The 27527-nt window shown below is 39.9% G+C and overlaps 1 protein-coding gene across 1 annotated transcript; it reads right to left on the reverse strand.

The window, feature by feature from the left end:
* Positions 1-1065: 1065 nt before the first annotated feature.
* OPN5 (opsin 5) lies at positions 1066-20719 on the reverse strand. Its single transcript, XM_010142294.1, has 6 exons — positions 20565-20719; positions 13462-13581; positions 9697-9867; positions 6375-6709; positions 3061-3305; positions 1066-1157 (listed from the first exon to the last, which is right to left on the reverse strand). Exons 1-6 carry the CDS (start codon positions 20701-20703, stop codon positions 1094-1096), a joined length of 1074 nt encoding a protein of 357 aa, XP_010140596.1. The 5' UTR covers positions 20704-20719; the 3' UTR covers positions 1066-1093.
* Positions 20720-27527: the final 6808 nt, after the last annotated feature.

Raw genomic sequence — 27527 nt, forward strand, 5'->3', positions numbered from 1 at the left:
CTAATCCTCATCCTTCCAGGGGTTGATGTTTAAAAGTTGGTTACCACTGCACTTGAGAAAGACTTCTCCATTGTCTATACTCTAACCTTTCACTAGCTTTGAGTCTGGTTTCATGCTTAGTATTGAGGATTTGATTTATATCAAAGAGCAATCTCATAAAGAATGGTGAAATGTACAATACAGGGTGAAAAATGTCAGTTATCATTCAAGAAGTCAAACCTGTCTGCTTATTGCCATCACATTTCATTGCAGTTTTGGCCAGAGAATGGTAAAAAGATGTACAAACTATTGGTTTGCTCAGTTTGGCTTGTATGGGTCTGGCTTCATTTACTGAACCTAAATTATTTTATTACGAAGTCATTTTTTATTACGAAGTCACTCTTGATTCCGAATTTTTAAAATTAAGATAGCATTTGAGAAAGAGACCTTTCCCCTCTCATTCACAAATACGAACCAGCTGTGGTATATGAGCGTGGCACTTCTGATCTTGCCTTGACTAAGAGCGTTTCTGAACACTGAAGGACTGAAGTCAAAGTGGTTTTAAGATAGCTTGTAGCCACATGAGTTGGAGACATAGTCACAAAGGATAATTAGTGAGCTAATGATTCTCCAGTGGGTGATTTGGAGCTCTGATAAGTGAAGCTCCATCTCAGATTTGTCCTCTAAGGAATCCTTTCTCTCATGCTCTCAGTTCTCCAGTGACTGCAGTAGGAATCTAGGGAGACTAGCTTTAGCAAATTAAAACTGGCCTTTGTGAATACTTCCATTTCCGTGAGAGAAAATATCGTCCAAACTATCATTTCTGCCAGTGCTAAAAAAAAAAAAAGGGAAAAAAAAAGTATTGTAAAGACTCTGAAGTGAATAAAAATTCTGTATACAAATGAATTTTCTCTGTTTCTTTTTCCTCTGAGTACTCAGAATATTTGACCAGTTCTAATTACAATATATTGGTCAGAGCATAAAGAACTACATTCTACATAGGACTAGGGATTAAAATAAACATTGTCATTGTGTTTTAATTTATTTACAGAAAAAGAAACTTGAGACAGTATGATTGTTTGTCACCAGGTTTTCATTTTTGTGAAATGGTCCTTCATACTTCCAGCTGGGTTTCGTTCATCGCCGTTGAGTCTCTGTGTGCAGATATGGTATACATCCTATGGGAAGGAGAAAGCACAACAATCATTTTGTTCGTACCAAGCCAACACTCAAGTTCCTAATTCTGGGAAGGGATTTTTCCGGATCATTTTGTTCACTACAAGGCCTAGGAAGGCCAACTTGGATTCCACGTGAGGGACTAGGCAACACCTCCTTCCTCCTTCAGAGTGATAACATGGAAGTTGAACATGAATCCAAACATTCACTGAAGGCTACTTTGGATTTGTCTCCCATTTGCCTAAAACTGCAGAAGGGTTTTTGGTAAAACATAAATCCAGCATCTCAAACATTTACAAGAAAACTATAAATCCAGTACCTCAAACGTTTACAACATATATAAACTCTGTATGGTCTGCAGATGACATAAATCTGAGTAGCAGATTATAGAATAATCTACTAAGGGAAGCTGGGGAAGCTCAAAATATTGATCCACTTTCTGAATAATACTTCAAAAAACGCTGGAATTGGTAAGGAAAAAATCGGAATGGTGAAACAGCCCTTCATGCCTCTAATAAATACATACTGAGGCACATATGTTTTAGGTTTTTGAAGCAAATTACTCTTCTGGAATTCTACTCATTCACAGTCACTTATATGTGGTCGGGCATGCATGGCCTATATATATCAGCCTGCACAGTCACATTAACATCCATAATTATCTCATTGTTGTTCAATCACAGAAATAAGATCATTGTCTGGAATAAAACAGAACTATAAGCAGTTTTCCTCCAAGTGCACAGGTAGTGTTTCCAGGAACTCTAGTGATGGTCAGCATGGATTTTGCCACAAAGCTGTAAATAGAAAAGAGGACTTTTTATGAGAACTTATTAGACTTTGATTTGTTTGGTTTGGGGGGTTGTGGGGGGTTATTCTGGATTTTTTTTTTTTTTTTTTTTGGTGTAAGTGGTACTACAGGGTGATTAAGGAACTATTGTCTCTCCCTGCTAATTCTGTGGCCGAAAGGCATAATATTAACACATTAATTATGTAAGGAATTAACACAATTCTCTCTCATTTACTTCACTGGCAATGGAGGTCATCAACACCTTCTGGAAGTAACCCATATGACATGAAAGAAAAGGACAGAAATTACTCCAAACCCACTAAAATCAAAGGGATTTTTTCCAACTGTATCAATGGATCTGAAAATTAAAGAACCATCTCCTTGCTTCTCTTTTCACTCCTAGAGTCACTTTACAAATTTCCATGGCAAGAAAGACCCTGAATATGTCATGGTCAAAATAAATTTTAAAAGATTCAAAGAACTGTGATTCATGGTAGATTTTAGTTTGGTACTTTCAGAACGTTGTGTACTTATTATGTACTTATAATTATTATGTATATTCTAATATGACATATTCTTAAAGATATCATGATATATTTTATATTGGCTAATTCTGTCATTGGGAAAGTGGGAAAAAAAATTCTCAACATCAGCATGGTAGAGAACACGTCAGTATGAGTTTACAAATCCCTAGGGACAAGTATATGTTACTTTCCTGCATCTGTCCTCTGCAGGCAAATGGCAAGAACCCCCCGTCTCCGGTCTTACAGACCTGTGCAAGACTGAGCAGGCTCTAACCTTTATAGATAGGCCAGGGGAAAGAAAAAAACCCACCAAATTTAAAATAAATAAAAATAAAAACTAGGATGGTCCTCAGGAGAGAAAACTAATATACTAGGAAAAATCACATTCTGCCTTTCCATATTTCAGTTATTTTAACTTTCCTATGTGATACATATTAGAATCTTCGCCTTAAAAAGGGAATATTAAATTTCCACTACTATCAGTGTGATGTGAGTGCTCTGAGTCATTAACAGCAAGTTCTGAGGATGCTTTTGTTGACCGATAAGGCACAGATATAGCTACTAAGCTGTCCTACTTCTCAAAGAAGAAATTACCTTGATTTCTTCAAAGTGTTCTTCTTCTGCAGCGTCTTCAGTCCTCCTGACCGGCAACAGGCAAACTTACAATCAATGACCTGGTAAATAATTGGGTTGTACATGGCCGCCGACTTTGCGAGCAAAGTTGGTACCACTGAAAACTGAATGGGGACGGAATCAGGCTGTCCGAAGGCTGACCACACAGAGACCACAGCGTAAGGGATCCAGGCGATGAGGAACCCTGCGCAGATCAACATTGCCACCTTGTGAGAGGAAAAGAGAAAGAAAGAGGTTGGTCGGGCAGAGTTAGACACGGACAGCACAGCACAGGGCTGGGCAGAGTGCAAGGGAACGTGCCAGAGAATGGAAAAGGAAAACGGTAACTTGCTTCAGATGAATTTACAATACCAACAAAAGCTGTCACATGTTTCTCTTCTATCTAGTGCTTGTTTTTCTTTTGCCTGATACAAATCAGTTAATGAGTCTGTTATCACAAACCTTTAATACTGCTGTAAGGTCTGGCTGAACGTGAGGAAACTAAATGATATCTCAGAAAAAAATAATTCTTTTATATTAAAAAGAATTAAGGAGAGTCCTTTCAAAACATATGGACTGTCTTTTTTAGGATAATGTATAACATAGAGCTGTGACAGTTTTGGAAAATCTTAGGAAGATCTTTGAAATGAACGCATATTAAATTTGTAACATTTACTACTGGGTTTCTCGTTGGTTTTTGTTGGGTTTTTTTTTTCCTTTTTCTTGCTTATTTGAGAAGCTTCTTACTTCTATAGTTTCTTCCAACCAAATAATCCTCAGGTTGTCAAGAAGAAACCCAGACTCTTTTCCGTTCCAGAGTGAAATAAGAATGCACTGGGTAAACTAAACCCAAAGAATTATTAATCATGACCTACAGACTCTGGATCTTTGAATCAGATTCCCGAGTTCATAAAATCAAAGCCTTTGAAGACGTTTCCAGGACTGAGCTAGGTCCTGATGGTGTGGGAGTGTCTCTGTAGGGGGGGTTGTTTAGGAGAGTATAGCCCTAGCCCTGTCTATATCTACTACAGCTCCTTCTATATCACTCAGCGACAGTCAACTAAGCAAAAGCAAAGGAAATTAGCCACAGAAGAAAAGAGTTTGCAACACCCTGATCTAACGCAGGGATTCTTCCTCTCTTGTAAGCTCTGATGATGTCCCACAGAGAAGGCATCAAAACCCGGTGGGACCAATAACCTGCCGTAAGGATGGCCATTGGTAATAACAGGAAGAAGATTTTGATAAACGAGGTCTGTCTTCTCACTGCAGCCAGGAGGGGTTCTATGGCCTATTTTTGACTGGAAAAAAAAGCTAACCGTTTGAATCCCTTTCAAGAAAAATATGGAAAAAGTGAGCATAAAGTTATTCAATAAGGCATGAGCTGTCAAGTCTTTGGGTATAACCACTCCAGCAGATAAAAAATTACTGCATTTACCTGGGTAAGCCAGAATTGAAACTATTGGGAATTGAATTGAGAGCGAGAACACTACTGCAGTGTCTAATGTTCTTCCTCCTAATCCATAGCATGGATTTCATACTCCATTAGAGCCTGCAGATGCTTTAAAAAGCAAATTCCTACCAAACATTTAGGTTGCATTCCTCATAAATGAGAAGGGACTTCTTTACAACAGTAGGAAATGCAGCCAATTCAATGTTAAGTATAAATATGAAAGAAAAACTGTTTGAGGCCAAACTTTGTGATTTATATACTTTACCTGAACCAGCCTGTCTGCACTCAGCCACAGCCTGTTAGAGCTTCAAATGACATCATGCAGTAGTACGCACTGAAGAACAGATGCCATTATACTGCTGCCGTTGACAGACTACTATTCTGCATCCAAATGGAAAGCAGTATCTGTGCACTCATTTGGAATAAGGCAATTAGCAGGATTACAACAGAAAATCTTCAGAAAGCACGAGTTTTTTTGGAATTGCATAACCTTTTGTGGAGTCTTTATTTCCGCGTCCTGGTGGTAAAATTATTTTCAGGGAAACTACATTGTGTTATGGGGTTTTTTTGGTTGGTTTTTTTTTTTTGCTGTCTGTCACTGAAGAAACAGTGCCTGTGAGCCAAGGATCTTAAACACAGCCTGTTGGTTATAACTTGTGTTGTGAATTTAAATGGGTTAGGATGGACACTCATTTTCCATATTTTTATATATATCCCAACATTACGTTCTCCACTGTAGAACCGAGACAGGTCTAAACATTTCCAGTGTTTAGACTCAGATCACGTTGAACATTCACGCGATACCTCCAGTAGAGCAAAAACAAATCTGCAACCTCAAATCAAAAGTTTTCATTGTTCTTCAAAGGAAAGGTCTTGAATTACTGCAAAACAGCACATACTGAAGGCAAGCACCCTTTTTTAAAGGCAAGTGCAGTTCTACCAGCTGTATTGACAGCACTGACCATACAGGTAGAGAGCTGACATTCTTTGGTATGTTTAGACATCATGTCACTTATTGTTGTATATTATATAACATTCAGTTCAGCTCCACAAAAATGTAATAAAATTTGATCAGCCAAGCAAAGGATGCTGCTTGTCTCCCTCTTGGCATGGCTTACAGAGGTTCATGGGTCTTTTATAGCTAAGGAATATGGTTTTATTCAGTTCAAGTTTTTATTTTGAGGGATTTCTTGGCACAGTAACCAGTATCAGCAAGTATCATGGCTGTCACCATTGCCAACTAGAAAATAGATTCAATCAGAAAGGGAAGATAGGATATAGTCTGAGATGGAAAATTAATTTTATCACTTGAGTGCACTTCTGTCAGCAGCTCATGGCTGAACCTAAATGATAAATTGTTTGCATAAAAACAATTCCAGTGTCACAGGAGTGACTGGTTTATGTCTTCATTAACAGAGGAACGTAAGCTGTCTGAAAATTCCATTTCCCTGCTACAATGATCTGCTTTTTATCTATTTTTCTGTTGTAACTCCTGTGCATTTTGAATGACTGAAAACAATTCTTAACAAGTGTTTCTGAAAGCAAAGGGAGCTTTGTGATGGGGAACAGGGTCACAGGGAGGTGATACAACTCATGAAAGGTCACACAGGAAGGCTGTGGCAGAGCTTCAGAATGAATCACAATCTCAGAGACTCGAGTGCCCTAATCACAAAAGTGTGTTTCAGCTCCTGTCTTTTCCCATCTTGACAACAACAGAGGAGAAAGTTAGAAGAAACACCTTCAGAGCATTGCACTATCACTCAGCAGAGGAGAATACATGGTTGAAGTTCTCTAAACCTGCTTTTACAACCCAACAAAACAAACCCAGTTAAATCTTCCCACCTACCTTGGTCAGTTTCATTTCAAGTACGTTGCTATTCTGAATCCTGGTATCATAATGAGCAACCTCTTTGGTGGATGATTTGACTTTTAAAATTATTTTGACATAGGAAAACACGATCACCGCCGTTGGGAACAGGAGGCAAAAGAAAAGAATACTCAGAATAAAAGCCTGTCCAGCCACCGAAGCCTGTGCCAGCCACCAGTCCAGAGTGCAGGAGGTCCCAAATGGCTCGGGGGCATAGTTCCCCACACCAGCAAAAGGCACAGTAGCCCAGAATGTAGCATAGGCCCAGATTATTGCCAGACAGATAAATGCATGATGTCTCTTAAGCCAGGTACCTGGAAGACAATTCAAGAGTTACAAGTTCAGGTCCATATGCTTTTGGCATATGTGATTCTGTGAACATGTTCATATGTGAACATGTGATTCTGCACATGCAGTAGGAGTTCTCTTGGCTGTTTGACAACAACTGTAGATTCGTAGAATCACTGAGGTAGGAAAACACCATGAAGATCATAGAATCAACCATTAACCCAGTACAGCCATGTCCACCACTAAACCATGTCACTAAGCATCACCTTTGCACGTCTTTTAAATACATCCAGGGATGAGGACTCAACCACTTCCCTGGGCAGTCTGTTCTAGTGCTTCACAACATTTTTGGTGAAGAAATTTTTTCCTAATGTCCAACCTAAACCTCCTCTCCTGCAACTTGAGGCCTTTTCCTCTTGTCCTATCATTTGCTACTTGGAAGAAGAGACCAACGCCCACTTTGCTACAACCTCCTTTCAGGTAGTTGTAGAGAGTGATAAGGTCTGCCCTCGGCCTCCTTTTCTCCAGCCTAAACAACCACAGTTCCCTCAGCAGCTCCTCATACTAGATCCTGTAGAGTTCATCTTGCTTCTTTCCAGATATTGATAGTGAACCCTGCGCTAGCCACCCCAGCTTGTATTGTATCTCATGAAGAGAAATCCATGCTCACGGAAAGCTCCACCTGATTACTTCAATTCTTTACTTTAGGCTGTGATGATTTACAACCTGGAAGAATCCAGACAGAAATCACCCAAATAATTAGCTCAGCAACAATCGTGGGAGTCTTATCTATTAATTTTGAATATTGCTTTGTGGTCTGTGAAGGCGTATTCACACAGTATGGTCAGATGAGATGGAGGTTCGATGTACAGGAAGGACTGTTTAATTCAGCCTTCCACTATTCAGTATGAAGGCTCACTAGCTGCAAAAGTATAATGTAATTTATTTTATTTTCCTGTTCCTCTTGTCATATATTAACTGGCTAGAGCTTGATCTCAGGACCCTTTTCAAATTATTAACCCAAGTGTCTGGAAGACAAGGCTTTACAGAGGGAATAACACACCGAAGATTTATTTTTACCTTGTCATTCTTGCTCAGTACAGTAAATCACCATGTGTGTACAGTCGGAAGCATCCAGACTAGGTGTTTTCATGTATCCTTGCCCATTTTTTTCTCTTAAATGCTAATGGCATGGCAGAAGTTGTGGGGTGGAATATTGTCTCTGTGCTCATCTTGCATACTACTCTAATTCATCCAGGAAAAGCTTCATTTTACAAGCTTTTATCATCACCTATCTTCAACACACTGGATTCACATACAACCAAAAAGTTAAAACCTATGCAGTTAAAACCTATGATGTATTCAGAAATTCAGACTATGGTATCATAACAGCTCCTTCCACCTTGGAAAATCTAATCTGTTTTCACTCCCCATCCACAGACACTGAGGATCTTTCTTCAGGGGTTGAGAATGACTTAAAACAAAGCCAAAGCAAAGAAATAACCGTAATTTGGGTGTGATCAGTGCCCTATCTCCAGCTGATTTCATGTTTCCAGATCACTGGAAGGAAAATGAACGCTGACTGACAAATGATGGACTCAAGCGCTGTGGATGAGAGACAAAAAGGTGGTTTGTTTTGTTCGTGTGTGGAAAAACAACGCAACAATAGTGTGAGTACTGAAAGAGTGACATTATTTTCACAGCTGTTGTCAAATCATAGCAATCTATTACCAAAAAAAAAAAAAACCCAAACCTCGAGGGAAAAAAAAAAAACCAAAAACAAAGCCCAAGAAAAGTTTCTGCTTTTGGAGGAAAATGAAGGTGTAGGTGCTCCATGTTCCTGATGACTGATTTAGGCCTTGCACAGAAAATGGCTAAGTTAACCACTTAGGCTGACATGCTAAACAAGTTTATTGGTCTTCATCATCTTGTATGAACAACCATGATCAGATAGTCCTCAAGAGAAAAGGTTTTGAAGTGTTCTGGCTCTCTTGAAATACGATGTCATATTAAATACCAGAATTTATGGCATGAATGCTGCCAGCCATGAAATATTTACTTCAGATCACCAGGAATGTGAAAAATTGTCTATGATTTGAGTTGTCACCTGATTATTTTGGTAAGACTTTTATAAAGAGAACTGAAGTCCTACTTAATGTGAATGGCGTATTTCAAACTCAGCCTGCTGCGATTTTCCCTGTGCTCACATTTAAACAGAAAGTATGGACATGGCAGGATCTGTGAAAGCAGATCTTAGCATGGTACCACAGCTCTTAGTTGATAGCATGCTCAGCTATTGGACGGACAGGCTTACTTACACCTCCTAGCTGCAAACATTTCTTACAAATTAACATGACATGATTGATACTATATGTTATCATAACGAAAGCTGTTGTACATCCCTCAGGTCTCATGGACATGGTGTTTCTTCTGTGTAAAGCCACCTTGAGTATTCCCTGTATTTTGTTGGAGAGTTAGTCTCTTCAAATACAAGAAAAACATATTTTTTAACCTGTGACATCTTTTAACTAAAAATAATGAGGCATATAATACATCATATTCAAGAGATATAAGATGTTGAATGGTATGGTGATAACAGCTTTCATTGTTAAATTAATTTCATCTTCTCAGGATCCATTTCCATATTAGAGAGAAAATATAACATTAGGACCTATTGCACATCCAAATCTTCGTAGGAGTTCGAAACAGTTTGTCATACTATCTTAAAGGGAATTTAGGTATCTAAGAGGGAATACCTTAGTGTGTTTGTCTGCAAGACCTCGCAGTATGTGCAATACATGCATCTGTTAATCTTAACAGACTTGTTACTATTATGTTAAAGATATGTTAATATGAATAGGTTAATGTTAATGTGCAAATGTACCTCTTATCTGTGCATTCTCCTCTATATGTAACAAAAGCATTCTGAAGATCTTAAGGGTGATTTCAGTCTAGAAACTACATCACTTAGTACGGTTTTTCTATAGTCAATTAATATAGTTTTCTTTCTTACCGTAAGATAAGTGGCAGATTTTTAGGTATCTATCCAGGCTGACAGCTGTCATTGTAATAAGGCTCCCACAGCCAAAGAAGAAACCAGCCCATCCGTACCAGCGGCAACCCATCCATCCAAACACCCAGCGGTGAGAAAAGAAGGAAATGATACTAAAGGGTTTTCCTACAACTTCAAAGGGAGAAAAGGACATCAGTTGACTGAAAAATCCATCACTGATTAAACCACCCTTTTTCAGAAGAGCAAACCATCCCATTTGCCCAAAGCTAACACCAGAAAAAATGCTCTGCAGCGTGGATGGAGGGCTTCAGGCACAACAGATGTGATGACTTGTGTACCTCTGTCCACAGGACAAAACCTACAACAGCTCTAACGAGATCCCATAGCATCTCTGCTGTGGTAGGATGAGCCAAGCCTCTAGAATGGCTGGGAACAGGTGCTTTACTGCAGACTACATGAAACAGAAGTAAACCCATATTCTAGTACTGAGCATGTGCAAGCTCTTCCCATTACAAAAACTTCAGAGGATTTGTTAAGTTCACATGCAAAAACATGCCAGTATATAAAGGGCTCTGGTAATGGGTGAATTTCTATTTGAAAATAGGCACAGTTCTAGTTAGGCTACATCTCTATAATCAATTGATTGTCTTCAAACAGAGGATAAAGAAATTTGCCTTCAAAGAGGACTTCTGCAAGCCTATCAAGGTCCAACAGAAGGAGGCATGCTGTGGTGAAGTGTTAGATTAGAAAGGAAGATGGGGCTGTGGTTGCAGCATGGACTTGAGCCACAAAAGTGGTTTAAGCTCCTGACCAAACCACACTCTTCCTTGGTGACTCTCAGCATGTCACCTGGCCACATACATTAAAAAGTTTAAAGCATCTCTCAAACAAAAGGGAAATACCTAACTATTTTGAAGTCTCTGTCCTAATGTCACCTTCTGTAAAAGTGAGGGGTGCTTTATGGAAGAAGTGAAGTTAGGCCATAAGCTGTTCCAGTCTCTCCTTAAAACCCATTAACATTATTCATATTCTTTGTAAGTATCATGAAGATGAGAAAGTTTGGAAATCTTAATTTTCTATCAGGAAATCTCTACTTCCTGTTTTATTTTATTTTTGTCTCAAACTGGACAAACAAACAAAAAAATCAACCTTAATGGAACAGAAAACTCAAAAGTTTACAATCTAGGAATATCAGCCTGTTTTCCAAATCCTTCATTTCTGCTTGCCAGACTAACCTGAAATACACCAAGGATGGAACAGTTCGACTGCAACATTCAAACAACATTAAATATTGAACTCCACCTTCCTCTGACTCTATTCCTTCCTGGCCAGGAGTTGCCAGAGCACCTCAAGGAGTTGAAAGCACCTTAGCTGCCCTGGGCTACTTCTCCTGTTTGAACCACACTGTCTGTAATGTCATGGCAGCTCAGTGAATTGGTTTAGAAGGGAGGAAAAAATGGTCTCAACGACTGTAATTCCCACAAGGAAACTTTTTCATAGAAGTCAGGGCAGAAGCCTGTATTTTGTTGAAGTGATCTGTAGAAAAATACTTTGGATTGTTCCCCAAAATATCCCATTTCAGATCAAACTGATGCAAAACTAAACATTCTGTTTTCATTCTTAACAGAAAATTAAAACAGTTCTACAAAACAGAATCTGGCAGAAAATGGCCTTTGCTCCATACTCTGTGTCAAAAGCATTACGACTGAAACTCTTCAAAAATGTGCTTACTTTTAAACAAAGTATTTGGGGTTTCCTTTAGCCTAAGCCTGTAAGGAAAATTCTGCCTGAGCCTTAAGGTTGTGTTCAGGTCAATATTCTATGAGCTTTTCTTCAAGCAGAAAAAACGTAGTTTAATTTTTCAAGCAAAAGCTGACCCCAGTGATTAAGGTTATAAGAAAACCATGAATTACGGCAAGGTCTAGGATATATGCTGAGAATCATCAACTTTACTCATGTAAATTATTGTCACCTCTAAAGACCAACACATTTATTTGCACAAAATCAAATTTCAGTGTCACAGGACTCAAATTGGTATCAGCGCAAAATGAGTCTGATGCAGTTTTGAACACGCGATTGGTGCCACCCTGTGGAAATCTGCAGCAAGCAGGGCCATGGCAGAACATGTTTCTTGAACAAGGTGCTAAGCTAAGTGTGTGAAATATGAAGAAAAATTCCCATCTTCAGTCCAATCGGTCCAGCAGACAGAGCACATTTCTCAAGCCATCATCTTCCATTAACAAACAAACAAGAAGAACAAGAAGAGAGAAAAAACACACATGGCTATGCCGCTTATATGGTTAGGAGATACCTGTTTAAATTCCAAATATATAGCTATGGAAATTCTCCTGAAACACTCCATCTCATAGGAGTGATGTTGCTTGGAGTCAGGTATGAGCCTTATAAAATAAGGCAGACTCTTAGGACCCAAAGGAGATAGATAGGATTATCACAGAAGAGGCAAAAACTGGTTTGTTTCTAAGTTTTTCTTAACTTCTAAGTAAGTGGTTCAAGGTGGAAATAGTGTCTCCACAACAGATATGTCAAAGAAATCACTGAGATTTCTTTGTGTGGTAGCAGAGCAGAGACATTTATGCTAATGCCTTTCTTCTGCCAAATTTGTAAGTACCTCCTTCAGAAAAACCATGTTTGCTGATCACCAAGAGGCATCAAATTTACTGGAAGTGGAGGGGTGAGCAGCTCCTTGGCCATGTGCAGGGAAGGCACAATGAGCATTGGTTTTGGGAGGCTGGGAGCCATCATTTTGTCTTGTTCAGTGTTGGTTTTGGCATTTGGACAAGGGCAAAAGCATTTGGCAGAGACTAGGGCAAGAAAAGGGTTCGCTGGAGCTGAGGACCAGGTATTCTGGTGTATGCAACAGTTAGGGGACAGATGACTTTGGGAGCATGAGAATATACCGTCATTTATATTGCACTGGGGAGATCTCATGGTCATCTGGGTCACATCATTTATACCCGTTGGCCTGTCTGACATCTGAACATCCTATTCTAAAGGACTTCCGGTGATCCTTTATTTGCATGTAGCTACCAGCAACACAAAGAGACTCATGTTAAGAGCCAAAAGAACGATCTCCAAAGGTTCTTGACTCTGAAGCTTCATGTAAACCTTTCCAAATCTCCATCCTCTCACGCCTGGGCATCCACACTATGGGCTTGAAATAAAATCTCTCCAGCTACCTGATGTTGCTCTTACTCCAGAGATTGACACAAATGCTTGTTTTTCTGACACAGAGATAAAAGAGGACGGTTACTGGAGAAAAAATTACTAGCTTTGACAGGCTGATGGTCACTAGCATTTTCCAATTCTTTCCCCTCATGTCCCTCCCCACTCATATTTGGCTGAACATGTATTTCTGAAGCACCTGGATCCTCCTCTTGCAGCCTACAGCAAGTAAATATAATTTTCTTCAATTCTAATGCCAAGCTTTTGTAGTTATTGAGCCAGGATGCACATGGGACCTCTCTTTGAAGGCCTGCCCAGTGCTGAGGTGAACAGAGTTTTGCCTGACTGATAAATCCAACACTATTTTTCCCTCTGAACTTTTCATTTCTTCCTATCAAGTTATTCAGGAACATCATTTTCTACCCTTGTCTGTTATTTATATACAAATAATAGAGCAGAAATATCAGTAGCAAAAGGCAGTTTGGGCTGCCATGACTTCCAGAGGACTGTGTTTTTCTGCTGCTGGAAAGAATGGCATATGAATGGATAGTAAAAATGAGTGAAAATAAAATACGAAATTACCTGATATGCCCAGATCACACACTGCTAAATTTACAGTCATTATCTCAGCAGGTCTCAACTTCTTTTTTCTCTTTGAAGACATAAAAATGACGTACCCGTTTCCCAGAGTTGAAAGAATCCCTACAATAATGAAAAAAAAGACAGACAATCAAATTAGAAATCTCCTCAAAACCAGCAATATCTCATTTTCTTTGTGAAATTCTCTGATATTTTCGGTCTGAAGTTGTGGTCCCAAGGTTAGGCATTTTACTCTGAAACTGATCATCTCATCCTTGTTATGCAGCTCATAGAGACATCTACGGCAGACATCTCCCTCCCACAACAAATGCTGTTTTCCCCTCTGCAGCAGAGCATTCCCTTCACCACCTGAGCCTGCACAACTATTGACTGAATGCGCATAATAGAATCCCATAATTCCCGTGTTCTGATCAATCCCGTTTTCTCGCAAACATTTATACATTCACAAGAATGAAATTCATCTGTCTGCAATCACAAGGACCCCAATATCTGACCAACCTTCATTTTATTAAATGCCACGATCAGAGGTTGAGGAATAATTTTAAAAAATAATTTAACATATTAATATCACATCTTAAATTTTACAATAAGATTTTCTTTCTATCATAAGAAAGAAAAATGATAAAATATAAGATTTTAGCTTCCAGCTGGAATTCAGTGCATGAGAAGGGATCCTGTTGGCTGACATCTTTGTTGCCATCTCACCACCCAAGGCCCAGCAGGGACCAACCACGGAAGTGATTAATCGGCCGTGGAGCAAATCACACTGGTACCAAAACCTACATGGTTTCCTGTTCCCTTAATGACAACTGTTTCTTCTCTAACTCATGTTTAAAAGAGTCCAAGCCCACAAAGATCATTTTGCAGTGGAAACGCAGGGCAGCACACAACATTCTTTTCATGAAACAAGAGTCACCTCCTAAGGTGAACCCCAAAGAGACCATGGCCTATGGAGGCCTCAGGCCAGAGCAGAGGAGACAAGTAAGAAGGAGGGAGATGCCGAAGAAAAGAGTGAAGAGCAAAGACAGGCAGAGGTCCCAACCTCCCGCACCACTATTGCCTCACCAAAGGGACCTACAACAGCAATGAAGGAGATATTGGAGTGAAGTTCAGCCTGGGAAAAGGGGAGGAAAGGTGGTTTGCTTAAGTATTTTATGTTTGTTGTTTTCATTTCTCACTAGCTGAATCAGTAACTAAATGTGAAGTTATATTCCCCACGGTGAGTCTGTTTTGCCCACAACTAGTGATTGATCTCCCTGTCTTTAGCTCCACCTTGTCATTTTCTCCACTACTTTTGCTCCTCCTGTTTCCTCCCCATCCCACTGCAGAGGCTGTAAGCAAGCGGCTGTCCTGAGTGTTTGGCTACTGGCTGAGGCAAACACTCCATACTACTATTTAAAAAGTCATAAATAAGCCAACTTTCATCCATCAATGAGATAGCGAATCACTCTTTGTGATGCCTTCGTGCACATGGCTTTGGTGGTACAAACTCAGATGTGCTCCACGTTTCAAAAAGACCCCAGCAACCCCCAGCCACCCAGCAACACTGCCTCTGCAAATATGGTACCTTTGAATACCACACAATTTTCATCAGTCTTCTGGAATTAAAGCTCAGGAATTAAATTGGTATTTAATTATTTACTCCAGCCCATCAACAGAATAATCCTCTTGCAAGGGTGTCAGGTCCTCACAAAACCGAGGAGCCCAACCTGGGAATATCTAAGAGGCAGAGAAAAAAAATGGTCCCCAGAGGCTAAAACGAGACTATTTCTCAAGAATCGTGAGTAACTGGTCCACAGAAAGTTTACCGAACTCAGGAGAAAAGTGCTTTGATTTTGAATTTTTCAGTAATAAATGGAAGACTCATCTAATTGGAAACTATTCTTGCTTCTGTGCTGACAGTATTGCTTTCTACATTATTAAAAATATAAACAGGACAGAGACTTATCATTGAATCTTAAGGTTTCTCAGCAAATCTGATTTACCCTTGGTGAACGGAAGTTAAAGAACATCCTATTCTTATGGCTTTAAAAGTTTAATCTGAATTACAAGTAGATACAGGTATTATTTTCTTCCTTGCAGCTAAGTGAATGCACCTCAGTGTTGCCAAGCATTTTTCATATATCTTAATCCTTTTCTCTCTAATGCCATTTTCTCTCTAGTCATATTTAGCATATCTAGAGTGCCAGCATCCAGTATGAAATGCCTTTCAAAAGCACCTGACATTTTCATGAACCTTTTTCAACTGACTTGTAGTCCAAATGAATGCCTTCATCAGACAAGCCTCTGAAGCAACTGCTCGTTATTAATAGGAATGTTTCGGAGAGACCCAATCCACTGGCTTCCTAATTCTACAGCTGGGAGGGGTCCAGTGATATTTGAAGTGGCCATTTGTCTACACCTGCATCTGACAATGGCTTATCTGAATTAATTTTTAACTCCTTGGCTATAGAAACTTTATAATCTCCTTAGACAAGCCTTCTAATGCTTCATTTTTCCTGATTTTAAAAAGATTTTCCTAACAGCTGCTCGCTGATACAGGCCCTCAGCTCTGGTAGGGGCTGGCAGGCTATGGGCCTCGGGTTGAAAACAGGGCAAAAAAGACTCTACAGAGTCTTTTCCATGAGCAAACAGTCCAGGGCACAACTGTCCATTGGCACCGTGTCACTGTTATGTATATACAAAGAGCCGAGGACATGATAAATAAAAAAGCACCACCAAGAGAGAAAGAGCCAGGCTCAGACATACAACCTGCAGCGAAGGGCGGAAGTGTATAGAAGTAGCAATCTGAACACGTAAGACTTCTTTACTCCAATCTGACAGCACTGCTAAACTGTCAGAGGGGAAAAAAAAAAAAAGAAAGAAAGAAAAATGTAGTTCAGGGTTTTGTTTTCAATTAAGCTGTTCCGTGACACACTGAGGAAGTGTGCAACAACAGTTTGCAAATCAATAGTTACTTGCCACGGTCTTTCAAAGGGGCTGACAGCCAGCAGGTCTCCACTCAGTAGTTAGTCACCTTACCTGGCCATACAGTAAATCAATCAAGTCAGTGATGAAAAAGCTAGCAGGGGAAGTGACAAAGTGAAAAGGATTGGATTCTTATTACTATGTGTACCGCTTGTCTCTTTTTTTCCAGACAATTTAAAAAATACATGTGGAAATGAACTAGTCATGACAGAAGTTTGCACATTCGCAGAGGATTTATCAGAGATTGGTCAAGACCCCTGATTTTCTCCATAGACAAAAAGCTGTAATCTGATATTTTCAAGCTGCAATACTTCAGTTGTACAACCAGCCTGATCTTAAAAGCTCTGCGAAGTTTCCTGATGGGATCCCAGCCTTGTTCACTCGCCGTGCAGCTTCTTGCCCTTTTTGAAATAAATTTTAAAATCACTTGCAGCTTGCATGTCTCAAGCACAAAAAGATGCCCAACAGCAATCCCCGCATACTTTTTGCTTCTTGTTTTGGACACCTGGAAGCTGTGATTAACTATAAAACTACCAATGAAAGGAAATGTACAGCCCTAGCGTGGAATTTTATGTCAGTGGACAGTTTCAAAGAACCAGGCTTCCTTCTCCACCACCTTAAGATCCACTATCCACCACTGAAAATCTCTTCCTGGCAATGCTTCACAACAGAAGTGTGGGTGCTTTGAGCTGTCAGAAATCAGCTTAATGGAAAAGGAAATCTAGGATTAATTTTGTCTGGAGAAGGTAAAAAAAGCCATTCAGAGATTTACCTGGGAATAGCAAAGATTAATTTCCTTCTAAGTTCTCATATTTTTGTAAGCCCAAGATATTATTCAAATGTTACTATCCATCTGAAAATGAATGGGTAATAAAATACAGATCTGCACATCAGCGGGATCTAGTGGTGGCTTCCCCAAGGTGCTAAGTCAAACCAGCTTTGTAAGCTACAACTCACACAAGAAGAGTTAGCACAAGCCAAGCCTTATTTTTTATTCTTTCATAAGAAAAACATGTTTCAAGCATAACTCTCTTCTTCTTCACACAAACCTCTATAAAAGGGGCAGGGTGGGAATGTCTGTGCTTATCTTGGCCTCTGGCAAATTGATATCCTTTACTGTACTGTACACAAGGTCTAAAATACTGCTGTGTGGTCTAGAAAATATTAAACCGGTTGCCATTGATGAAATGGCTGAGCGCACAACTGACCAGCAACTCAGCACTGACTGCTTAAAATTGTAGCAATGATTGTTAAAAGGACTTAAAAATACCTCTGTAGGATACTAGTTGTTTCTTATGCTGTAGATGCAAATCCATGAAAGATGCAAGCACAGCATTTCCGTCTGTACGTGGAAAGCACGCTTGGCTCTAATGAAAGCTGCTGCTGGAGAATGTAATGACCATAAGGGTGAAGTGACTAACCAAATAAAATGCAAAGCAAAACAAATACATGAAAAATAAGTTCATCCAAGCGCAAAACGTAGGCGATGCTGTCTAGAGATACACATGTAACCAGTAAAGCTATGGTTTGAACTTTCCCGGCTTGGGCCACTCAGTGCAATGAGTCCACCACAGGTTGTGTGATGTCCAGTCCACAACACTGGAAGGTGGGAACCTTAGTGATAAATTCAATACCAAAATGACTATCAGCCCTTTTTAAGTCATAATTTCAGTCTCCTCACACTGCTCATCGAAATCTGTGTCTTCACGGTCAGCTTTTATTTATTCACTGGAAATTATTCCTGTTCCTTGTCTTAATTTGATTGTATCTATGGTTTTCACCATAGATATACCACATTCACTTCACAGCTGGCAGGGATGTTTCTTTGGAAATGGATAAATTACACTAAGTACAGCCTATATAACAAGCCAACACAGTGACATTTGAATGATTCTTTTCAGCTATTCAAACATATTTCTTGGGATTAAAGCTAAATTTGCTCAACGAAGTGAAGAAAGGCCCGAGGTGGGGAGTCGTTTTGGACAGTTCAGTGAAGACATCTGTCTGCGAAGACAGAAAAAATATATGTATGTATAAAGCTAGGATACATGCAAAACGGCGCATGAATGGCAAGAACAGCACAAAGATACAGCTTCACCTGCCCTCTCTGCTCTCCTCAGTTCCTTTTTTGATAAAGAGGCAGAAGACAAATGAGGAACAAGCATTCTCAAGGGTTAAGGCTAGGTGGGTCACTAGACAAATGACAGATGCTCTCTGTGAACCCCTCTCCCTTCTCAAAGGGGAAGGGAAAGGGAATAAGGGAGAGAGACTTATGGATTGGAAGAAAACTAAAACTGCTTTAAAAAGTAACGAGCTTTTAAAGTAATAATAATAATACGAAATATATGTAAATATATACAAAACCAATATTGAACCCAAACCCCCTGCTAACATTCTCTTCACCACCACCACTGATGCTGGGGGGAGGCACTGAGGAAGTCCCAGACTGGACTCAGCAGCAGATGGGAACCAAATGCAGGAGCTGGATTTCAGAACTGGATTCAGGAATGCACGGATTGGGATTGAAGGCAGAACAGACAGAGCCCTCCTTGGACACCGACCAGCCAGTGAAGAAGAGAGCTTGACCTTTGTGATCTCTCAGTGTTATACCAAATATGACTTCTATGGGATGGTGTAGGGTCACCTGTCCTGTCTGCTCCTCCCCTACAGGTTCAGCTTCTCACTTACTGCAGCCCCACCGTGGCACACAGGTTTTAGCAGTGACCTTGGTCTGCACAGGAGCAAATATCAGCAAGAGCCTTTCTGCATCCCAGTCCCTGGGATGTAACTGTGAACATCAAATGCTGTCACTGCTAGAAGGAGACACTGTCTGCAAAAACACTCTGTTAACTTCAGACAGTGCAGTCGCTTAGAAGAGACTGAACTGGAAAGTGAAATCACTGAACAGAATTAGTTCTGTCCTAACTCAAACCAGGACAGCATTGAAAATCTTATTCAAGCCTTTGTGAGAGCTCCACTGCAGAAAAGATTCAATTGCTTATATCAGTCAGGGTGTCAACGGTTTGGTCCTAAAAAGGACATTTTCTGCCAACCCATCACACAGGGGAAAGGCAGGAGAGGGCAAGAAGGAGGGATGTAAAATAGTGAATGAGAAACATGAAGGTGGGACTGAAAGATCTTTGTCATTTGTACAGAACTGATTGAACAACAGAATGAATCAACACCAACATAAATGGCAATGAATACACTGTATACCCTGTGTTCAGCCTGATGTTCAGCTGTCTGACACTCGGAGCTCAGTTTGGTGTAGCAGTTTTATGACCTTGGCTCAGCTTTATTGAGAAAATCACTGTTGAGCTGTGAGAAACTCTATGAACTGAAGTCATAAATCATAAGGAAACCTAAGCCATAGAAAGTGTTGAGACAAGTATTGACACAGATATATAAACCTGTCCACCTCCGTAAAGCAAAGAAGGTAAATCATCAAGGATCAGTTTTTCCCTAGAAGCAATGGAGACCAGTATTCCACAGCTGAATGACATCTTTACATATGAACACTTAACTCAGAAATCAGTACCAGGTATTACCTGTGTGCACTAACTGGTGAATAACTGTATTTATTCTGCTTGCAGAGTCACTTTACAAATGGTAAAAGACTCCAAAATAAAAGGGAGGGGTGTTAGGCAGAAAATGTTGTTCAATATAATATCTCACAGAGGACAGCTGATGCCAGGAGCTGAGCAAGATTCAAACGAACACAACTGAGGATGTTCGCTTTGCTGCACAGACACATGAGAAAGGCTTCAAAAACCCTCATGGCATAAGAGCAAAAGCCAGGTCTGGTCAGGAACGATTAAACTGAAAGCTAGTAAACTATCAGTAGAAAAAATTTCAGTATTTCTTCATCTTTTGCTGGAAGGTCTACTGCTTGTCACTTTTGGCTACCTGAAGCAGCATTGTCTGTTGACACTAAATGTCAATGCTGTTGACATTATATTTCTAACATACTCTCTCCTCTCCCTTCTAGATTTTTCTTTCTAGTATGAGGAAATATATAATTACACTTCTATTGTACAGCAGCTTCTGCCTTCTTTGTGAGTGTCTGCAAGGATGCAGTGATGTAGTCATATTTCAAAGATGAATTTAAAAATCATTACCAATTACTGTCAAATAAAACCCAGCTATGATGTCAGCTTCTCTAGAAAGCTTTGATGCAAAGGGATCTTCCTTCTGGAGATAGTGTGGAAGGTAATCTTCCTGGGAAGAAGTGTTGTGATCCGATGCCATCCCATTCATGTCCAGTTCGGTGTCTGAAAAACAAAAGAAGAAGGTTTGCAATAGATCACATCTGTGACCAGAAAATGAAAAGATATTTTTGTTCATACACAAGATGCATCCCCCAATCTTCATTTCTGCCCTGCCACCTCCCAGGGCATTTCAGGATCCAATTCAAAATTGCATAAAACGTCCTGCCATGATTTATATCCTGACTTTCTTTATCCACGAGTGTCACTATGGCACTCATCACAGGAATCTGTCAGAGCAGTGTTTAGGTACCAGTGTGTTGTGGTATTCAAATCGGGGCTTCTGAAGCACCTTCCCTGAATATCTTAAGGAGCTGTGTGTTTCCAGCTGAGTGTAAGAGTGACTCAAGACTGAGAGTACAGAAAAAACAAACAGGGCAATTGTTTGTGTCTGAATAGCTTCATTGCTTGATCTGTTTAATGGATACTGAACTTGTTGTCTTTACCTATACTCACTGTTCAAATAATTCTAAGAAACTGGGAATTATCAGTAAGACAGTGCCAGCAATTTCTTCATATCCTGAGGGACACTGTGTCTACAGATGGTAGATCAGCAAATTTTACAGTTCAGTGAAAATTTACAACTATAAATTCTCCTTAGAGTTATTTAGGTGGTAGGTTCTAATGTAAATAACTTTACATGGTTATGGTTATAAACAACAATTGGCTATTATAATTATGAAGAAGCTGCAAGAGTATTAAATAATAGATCCAGCTGAGCAAGCTCGTTGGGTTTTCTTTCCATTTCCTTCTGTGTTGAAATGGACTCCTGAGGTCAAATATGCCAAGATTAGCAAAGTGAACCCTGATATGGGAGAACTAGAATATGGCAGATATTCATGAATTTTGCTTCTTCAGGATAACTGAAGAAGTAAAGTGAGGAAATCTAGCATAAGACAAAAACATTTCTTTGGTATTTTAAACCAACCAGCCAAGAGCAATTTAAGACATTAAGACATCCCACATCTTGCCATTGTTTGATGCAGCAGGAGTGGCATGCAAGACCTTAGCACTTGACTCCCAGGGCTTCCATACCTTTTGTTGTGGGATCTGGGACAAGTTGTGAAGCTCTGAATTTTCAGCCTTAAAGTTCAAATTTGCAGAGAGATTGAGCAAGGAGAAAAAACGTTTAATTATTTTACCCATTTTCTATCTCTTCTACACCTTAAAGGCAGTTGGTATTCTCAATAACAACCCTGTATGGCCAGAAATGTAACAGATGACACCTACCTGCCCCGAAAGCACCCACAACTTCTTCCAGCTATCGCTCTAGCTTTGAAAAGGACAATCTCATTTGAGAGAACCAGATCATGGAGATACACTGCCACTCCAGACATGGGAGAAGACACAAGATTGCCCAGGCATATGGCTCCAGGTAGTACTAAGTCTTTAAAGTTCAGTAACTTCATTGCTTTCCTTTTTCTTTTCAATAAAGGAAAAAATAAGCAAAGGCTAATTAATTAAAAAAAAAATAAAACAAAACCTTAGGTGACTACAGCAACTTTTTCTGCATTCTGCGAGCGTTTTTCTCCTTCAAGAGCTATGGAGAATAAGCACTACGAATTGTCCACTGCTCTAGAGAGCAGAACAGCCACTTAGATTTGGATTAGATACCATGGTATGGCAGCCTGGACACGGTCTAAAGAGACCATCTACTATAAAAGGGTGGACTAAGGCATGAATCTGGGAAACAAGATAATCACACTGATCATCCTCTCCATCCAATCATAGCCACAGGTCTTGATCCAAATTCCACCTGGCTGTTAAAAGGATCCTGATGCTTTTCTGCCCCCAGCTGGCATGGACCCACAACTCCTATACTGCTGCAGCATTTGAACTATGTGAGGGGCTGAAGTGATGCAAATCGCTTGAAAGCGCATCAGGGACCTGTCAGCTCAACTTGGATTTGATATAAATAAGTATCAAAGTGTTTTAGGGGCATGTTCCTTTCCTGAGCCACACTAAAATCTCCCACTCAAGTCAATATTAAGTGGCCCACCAGGACAATATAGTCCAATTGACAAGCATTAAAAAAACAAAACAAAACAAAACAAAACAAACAAACAAACAAAAAAGATGTTTAAAAAGTAGATTTCAATTTTTGCATACTTTAAGCCCAGCCAGGAGCCCAGTCATTGGGATTTTTAACCTGCCTTAGAAGTAAAGGTGCAGGTTTCCCAAGCAAATCAGAAACACGGGGCGGGAGGAGGCCATCTCTGATCAAACTGGACTGCTACAAAGTGGCAGATTTAGCTGATTTGCTCAATATGAGTTGTTCACCTGCTTGCAAATGTTCATATTATGACACATGAGTCCTACATGGTTGCTGAAAAAGAAGCATCTTACCTTAGCTTCAGGCAGAGAGGGTACATTATTTCTTGAAAATTTTCAGCAAAATGAAAAGGGAGATTAACCTCTTTCTGCCAAAAAGACATACAAACTTCCCTCGTTATTTTATATCTTGTCTGGCAAATTAAGAATAAGTTTCTTCTTATAAGAAGATAAAAAACAATTTTGCTTGATTTTCACAAGAAGTGTTACAGTGACATATAATGAAGGATTTTAATACCAGCTTATGTATTTAAAAGATATTCATCATCCTAATTAGGCAGGAAAAAAATGTGCCCCCCAAATGAATCTCTATTCTAGAATCAAATCTCACTTTAAGAGTATGAAAAACAGGACGGGATGCAATTAACAAGGCAGAGTAATTATCCCTCATCAATTATCCCCTCTCCAAGTCAAGAAAAATCATAATGCTGATCAGCATCTAATGTCTAAATGGTGGATAATAAGTACGGAGAGAGATAACTTTCAAACTATCAGGTAAAGGCTGGCAAATGTAGGGATGTGCATTTTCCTGTGAATTATTTCAGGAACCAAGATTTGAACTGCTATCTCCATTTTTGGTTTGTTCATGCACGTGGTTTTTAAGATACCACAGGATTAAATACCTGATGAAAGTCATAAAGGTTCTGATCCACAGCCCCTAAAAGTTAATGAGTTCAGGGGCAGGAACTATAAAATGCTATTTTGATATTAACTTCAGTGGTCCATGCTTGTAGCAATCTTCATTGCTTGCAAGTTCCTGTGAACTCCTAAAACATACTGGGAAGGTACAATAGGGGAGGTGTACTAACCCAGATTCAAATTATGCCTTCTGCCATGTGGTTCAGATAAATATCGGCAGATACTGACAAAATCTGAAGTCTTTAATCTAAAAGAGTAAAAAAATTATCATTATACTTACATTAGCCTGCCAAAAATGGATGTCTTCAATTTATGAAGAATAACCAAACTGGTATGAACTGGCCAAAGTATTTTTGTAATTTTGCAGGCAAATGAAGGAAATATGAACACCAACAATTAAAAAAAAATCTGGGGGAAAAGACGACAAACTTTACCTACTATGAGAAAGAGCATTCTGAGGTACGTGCTACAGGAATCACAGAAACTGAGCTACAACTGGATGCTGCAGAGATTCCTCCCCGAAAGTTACTGCAGCAGTGTATTAATGTGCTTGACAAAAGAGCACAAGGAATGAAATATTGTATTCGGAGTCATGGAACACATATAAGTGTTGCAAATATTTGTAGAAGCAGATGAATTCACCAAGATTCACAGAAGATGTCTGTGGACCCAGAGCCACCTCAGAGAAAGAATTAGGAGACCTCATTTTAAAAGAATTAACACAGCTAAAACGATAGCGTTATCAATTGTGTTAATTAAGAAAATAAGTTTTTGCCCTCTCATGACATGTTAAAAACAATAAAACTGTGAATAATTTTATCTGAGTCAGAAAAAGACAAAAGCTAAAAGGGTACATTAATGCCAGAGTATTGTTATCTTTTTAGGGGGAGAAAAGGGAATTATCCTTTTCTTTAATTTGTTAGATCTATCTATTAGACATCTATTTCTCAGAGTCTCCATGGCAAAGTCACTCAGCTCTCAGACTCTGCAGGATCTCAATTCATACTCAATAATTCATACTCAATTCATATACAATTCATTCTCAATACTCAAGTCATTTTTATTCTAAACTTCCCCTGTGTGTTTTGCAGAGCTGATCTAGCTGTGAAAGGCGTAGGAAAGGTCCCTGGTGGGCATTGCCTTGTCCTCCTACACTTATTCTGCTCTACGGATAACAGAGACCAACACACTCAGTGACAAACACTGCTTCACCCTTTAAATACCTGCTTCTCAGGTCTCATTTTTCTCCAGTGTGATGATGACTGTCAGAACTCATTTCTATGACGTACATCCTTGGCCAAGTATTTCCCAATAGACCAACTAGCTGCTGTATTTAGGAATGTAAATTACAGTGACCAGAAAACTTATCCCAAAACAGCCACAGAGCACCATCCTTTTTACTATGACTGGGAATCTCTTTCTGCCCTTAGCAGACTTCTTTAACGACCAGGCTGCTGGCTATTCTCAGGTAGTTGAAGAGGAATCATCACTTTGAATTCACTAAGTTACAAGTTTAAACTAACATCTCCTACATTTCAGGTGCACACCGTGCTTCACTGCATCAGACTGCTGCTTTTGTGCTAATAAGGACAGAAATTAGTAAAATTGTGATGTCTCATATTTCTCCTGTAAGAGAGAATCAGAGAGCTTTTGAAACATCAACTTTTTGGATGTTGATGTGAAGATCTGCCCAAGCAACATAATGCAACATCACATAGCAATACTGGAAGAGCATAACTAAGAAAAATGCTACACTTGGATGTACGTGGCCCCCATCTCAGGCTAAGCCCCGTACTGAGAGGTGAAACCGAGATTTTTTATTAAAGCCCTGGTTAGGTGTTTCTATTCCCTTTCAGTCTTAAAAGTATGCGGTAAGACTTATTACTGAGTTTTGAAACAATGCAATGATTACAGAAAATGGGACAATAATAAATGCACAAGTGGTTATGTCAGTGTCTGCAGCTACTTTTGCATTACTAAGCAGGGCAGACCTGCTGCAGTGGGTCTGTAGAGCAAAACAGTTGCTGTTGAGGACATTTGTTTTTCCAAGGCTGTACACTTTTCAGGGCAGTAGAGCACAGCTCTAGTCAAAGGAAATAAAGGCAAATACATGAAAATAACGCAAAAAGTGAACAATAAGACAAGTCTGTTTTTTAACTGAGTCCTTGAATCTGATTAATAAGTGTAGATTAAAACCCAAGCTTGCAAAAGACGATTTGCAACTCGAGTGCTTCATCTGTTATGGTAGGCACACTTGGACAAGCACTGGAAAATAAACAAGTTATCAAGGACTGGTTTCTTCTTGCTCCCTCACAAGACCAAAGGACTCGACTTTGCAGAAGGTCTCCAAAGACCAAAACGTGGGAACAGATCACTACACCACAGCCTACCATCTAGCCCATGTACAGTTCATCTTTCCAGCACATCCCATGCTGAAAGGCCCCCAGTGCCTGTGAAAACAGGTTTAAAACTATAACAAAAGAAACCAATCTGCTGATTCCTGTTAGAAATGGACTTGTGCTTATTCCTGTGCTGCAGAATTCATATTTAATTAACACGAACAATTCTACTTTTAAATAATACATTTTTTAAAATGGAACTGTTCAGCTCTAGCCAACCTCAGGAGATCCAAAATCCTGACTCAGACACTACAAATGGGCAATATCAAGCCTCAAAACTTCTGAGACTATAAAAAAAAGCTATTTGAGGTGTATTGTTTGGCTTAATCAATGCCATTTTGCCAGCCCTACATCAGTTTTTCTCTCTGCTCTCTTCTCATCTCCTGCTAGCGTGTTTCACCATGCTCTTTGTGGCTTGGACAGGCTCTTCTTACCCTGAGGAAGGCAAGGACATGCCATCCCCATCTCTTTTAGGAAAGAAGCAGACCGCAGAAAAGCAGCAACCTCCCTCACTCCTTCCTCCTTATAAGGAGGGCACTGAAGGAGAGGGCAGAAACATTTTGGTTGTACCTGAAGAGCACTGACCATCTGATGTTTTGTTTGGACAAATCCAGGGAATTTTCACCTGGGACTGCCAAGTGCAGAACATTTTGAAATGACCAGAATGGACCTGACCATTACCTGTCATTTACTGGGCACTGCTCTTTGACAGACACTCCCTTGCCGTGGGGAAGGAGTTTGCGTGCCCTTGTGAGGGTACACTCATCGCTTGCAGTGAGCGTGGGGAAAACTCTTCCCAATCTTTGTTCGCGAAGTCAAGCCATGATGACTGGGCACTGACACATGGTTTCAGGGTTTTGTAGATCTTTCTGTGGCTGGTACACTGCAGACACAGCATAAAACTGTCCATGCCCCAAGCAAAATCCAGCCTGTGAGCTTAAGGTCACATCTGCCTCTACAACATCATCTGGAGAAGACAGGAGCCTCACGGTAGCTGCTCCCTCAGCAGCTGCAAACCACTGATGCAATCTGTCCAAGCTGTTTTTGCCCATTTATGTTTCATCACACACCATGACTTTGCCACTGTCCGTGTATTCCATTCTAGTCCACCTGTTTTTCCATCTTCTGAAGCGGATTCTTAGAGTCCTCTGTCCTCCTGAGGGAGGGGGAAGGTCAGGAAGACCAAGCACTGAGCAACCACCTGGATCCCGCAGAGTCTCATCCCTTCTACTTGATGGGCAATTTTCAGCAAATTGCTACATCTCTTCCCCCACAAGGAAGAGTGAATCTGTGTTTGAGGTGTGCCAACAGACTAATGTGTGCTGCTGTAATGGCTCTCATGTCAGTGATATGGGTAAGAATAATGTGTTCTGCTGTTTTGGAAAATTATTATAAACCACAAGCTGTCCTAAGAGATGTAAAGGCACGTGATGCTTTCATGAAGCAG

This window comes from Buceros rhinoceros, unplaced genomic scaffold (genome assembly GCF_000710305.1).
Source record: "Buceros rhinoceros silvestris isolate BGI_N320 unplaced genomic scaffold, ASM71030v1 scaffold3868, whole genome shotgun sequence".
NCBI classification, from domain to species: Eukaryota; Metazoa; Chordata; class Aves; order Bucerotiformes; family Bucerotidae; genus Buceros; species Buceros rhinoceros.

What these genes read in the sequence shown, in the direction of transcription:
- OPN5 (XM_010142294.1), bottom strand. Translation starts at nt 20,703, where the DNA reads ATGAATGGGATGGCATCGGATCACAACACTTCTTCCCAGGAAGATTAC. An exon ending in GTTTTATTTGACAGTAATTG is followed by an intron (nt 13,582 to 20,564) that starts GTAATGATTTTT and finishes TCATTATTGTAG; the next exon opens with GGATTCTTTCAACTCTGGGA. An exon ending in TTGAAATGAAACTGACCAAG is followed by an intron (nt 3,306 to 6,374) that starts GTAGGTGGGAAG and finishes TCCTCTCACAAG; the next exon opens with GTGGCAATGTTGATCTGCGC.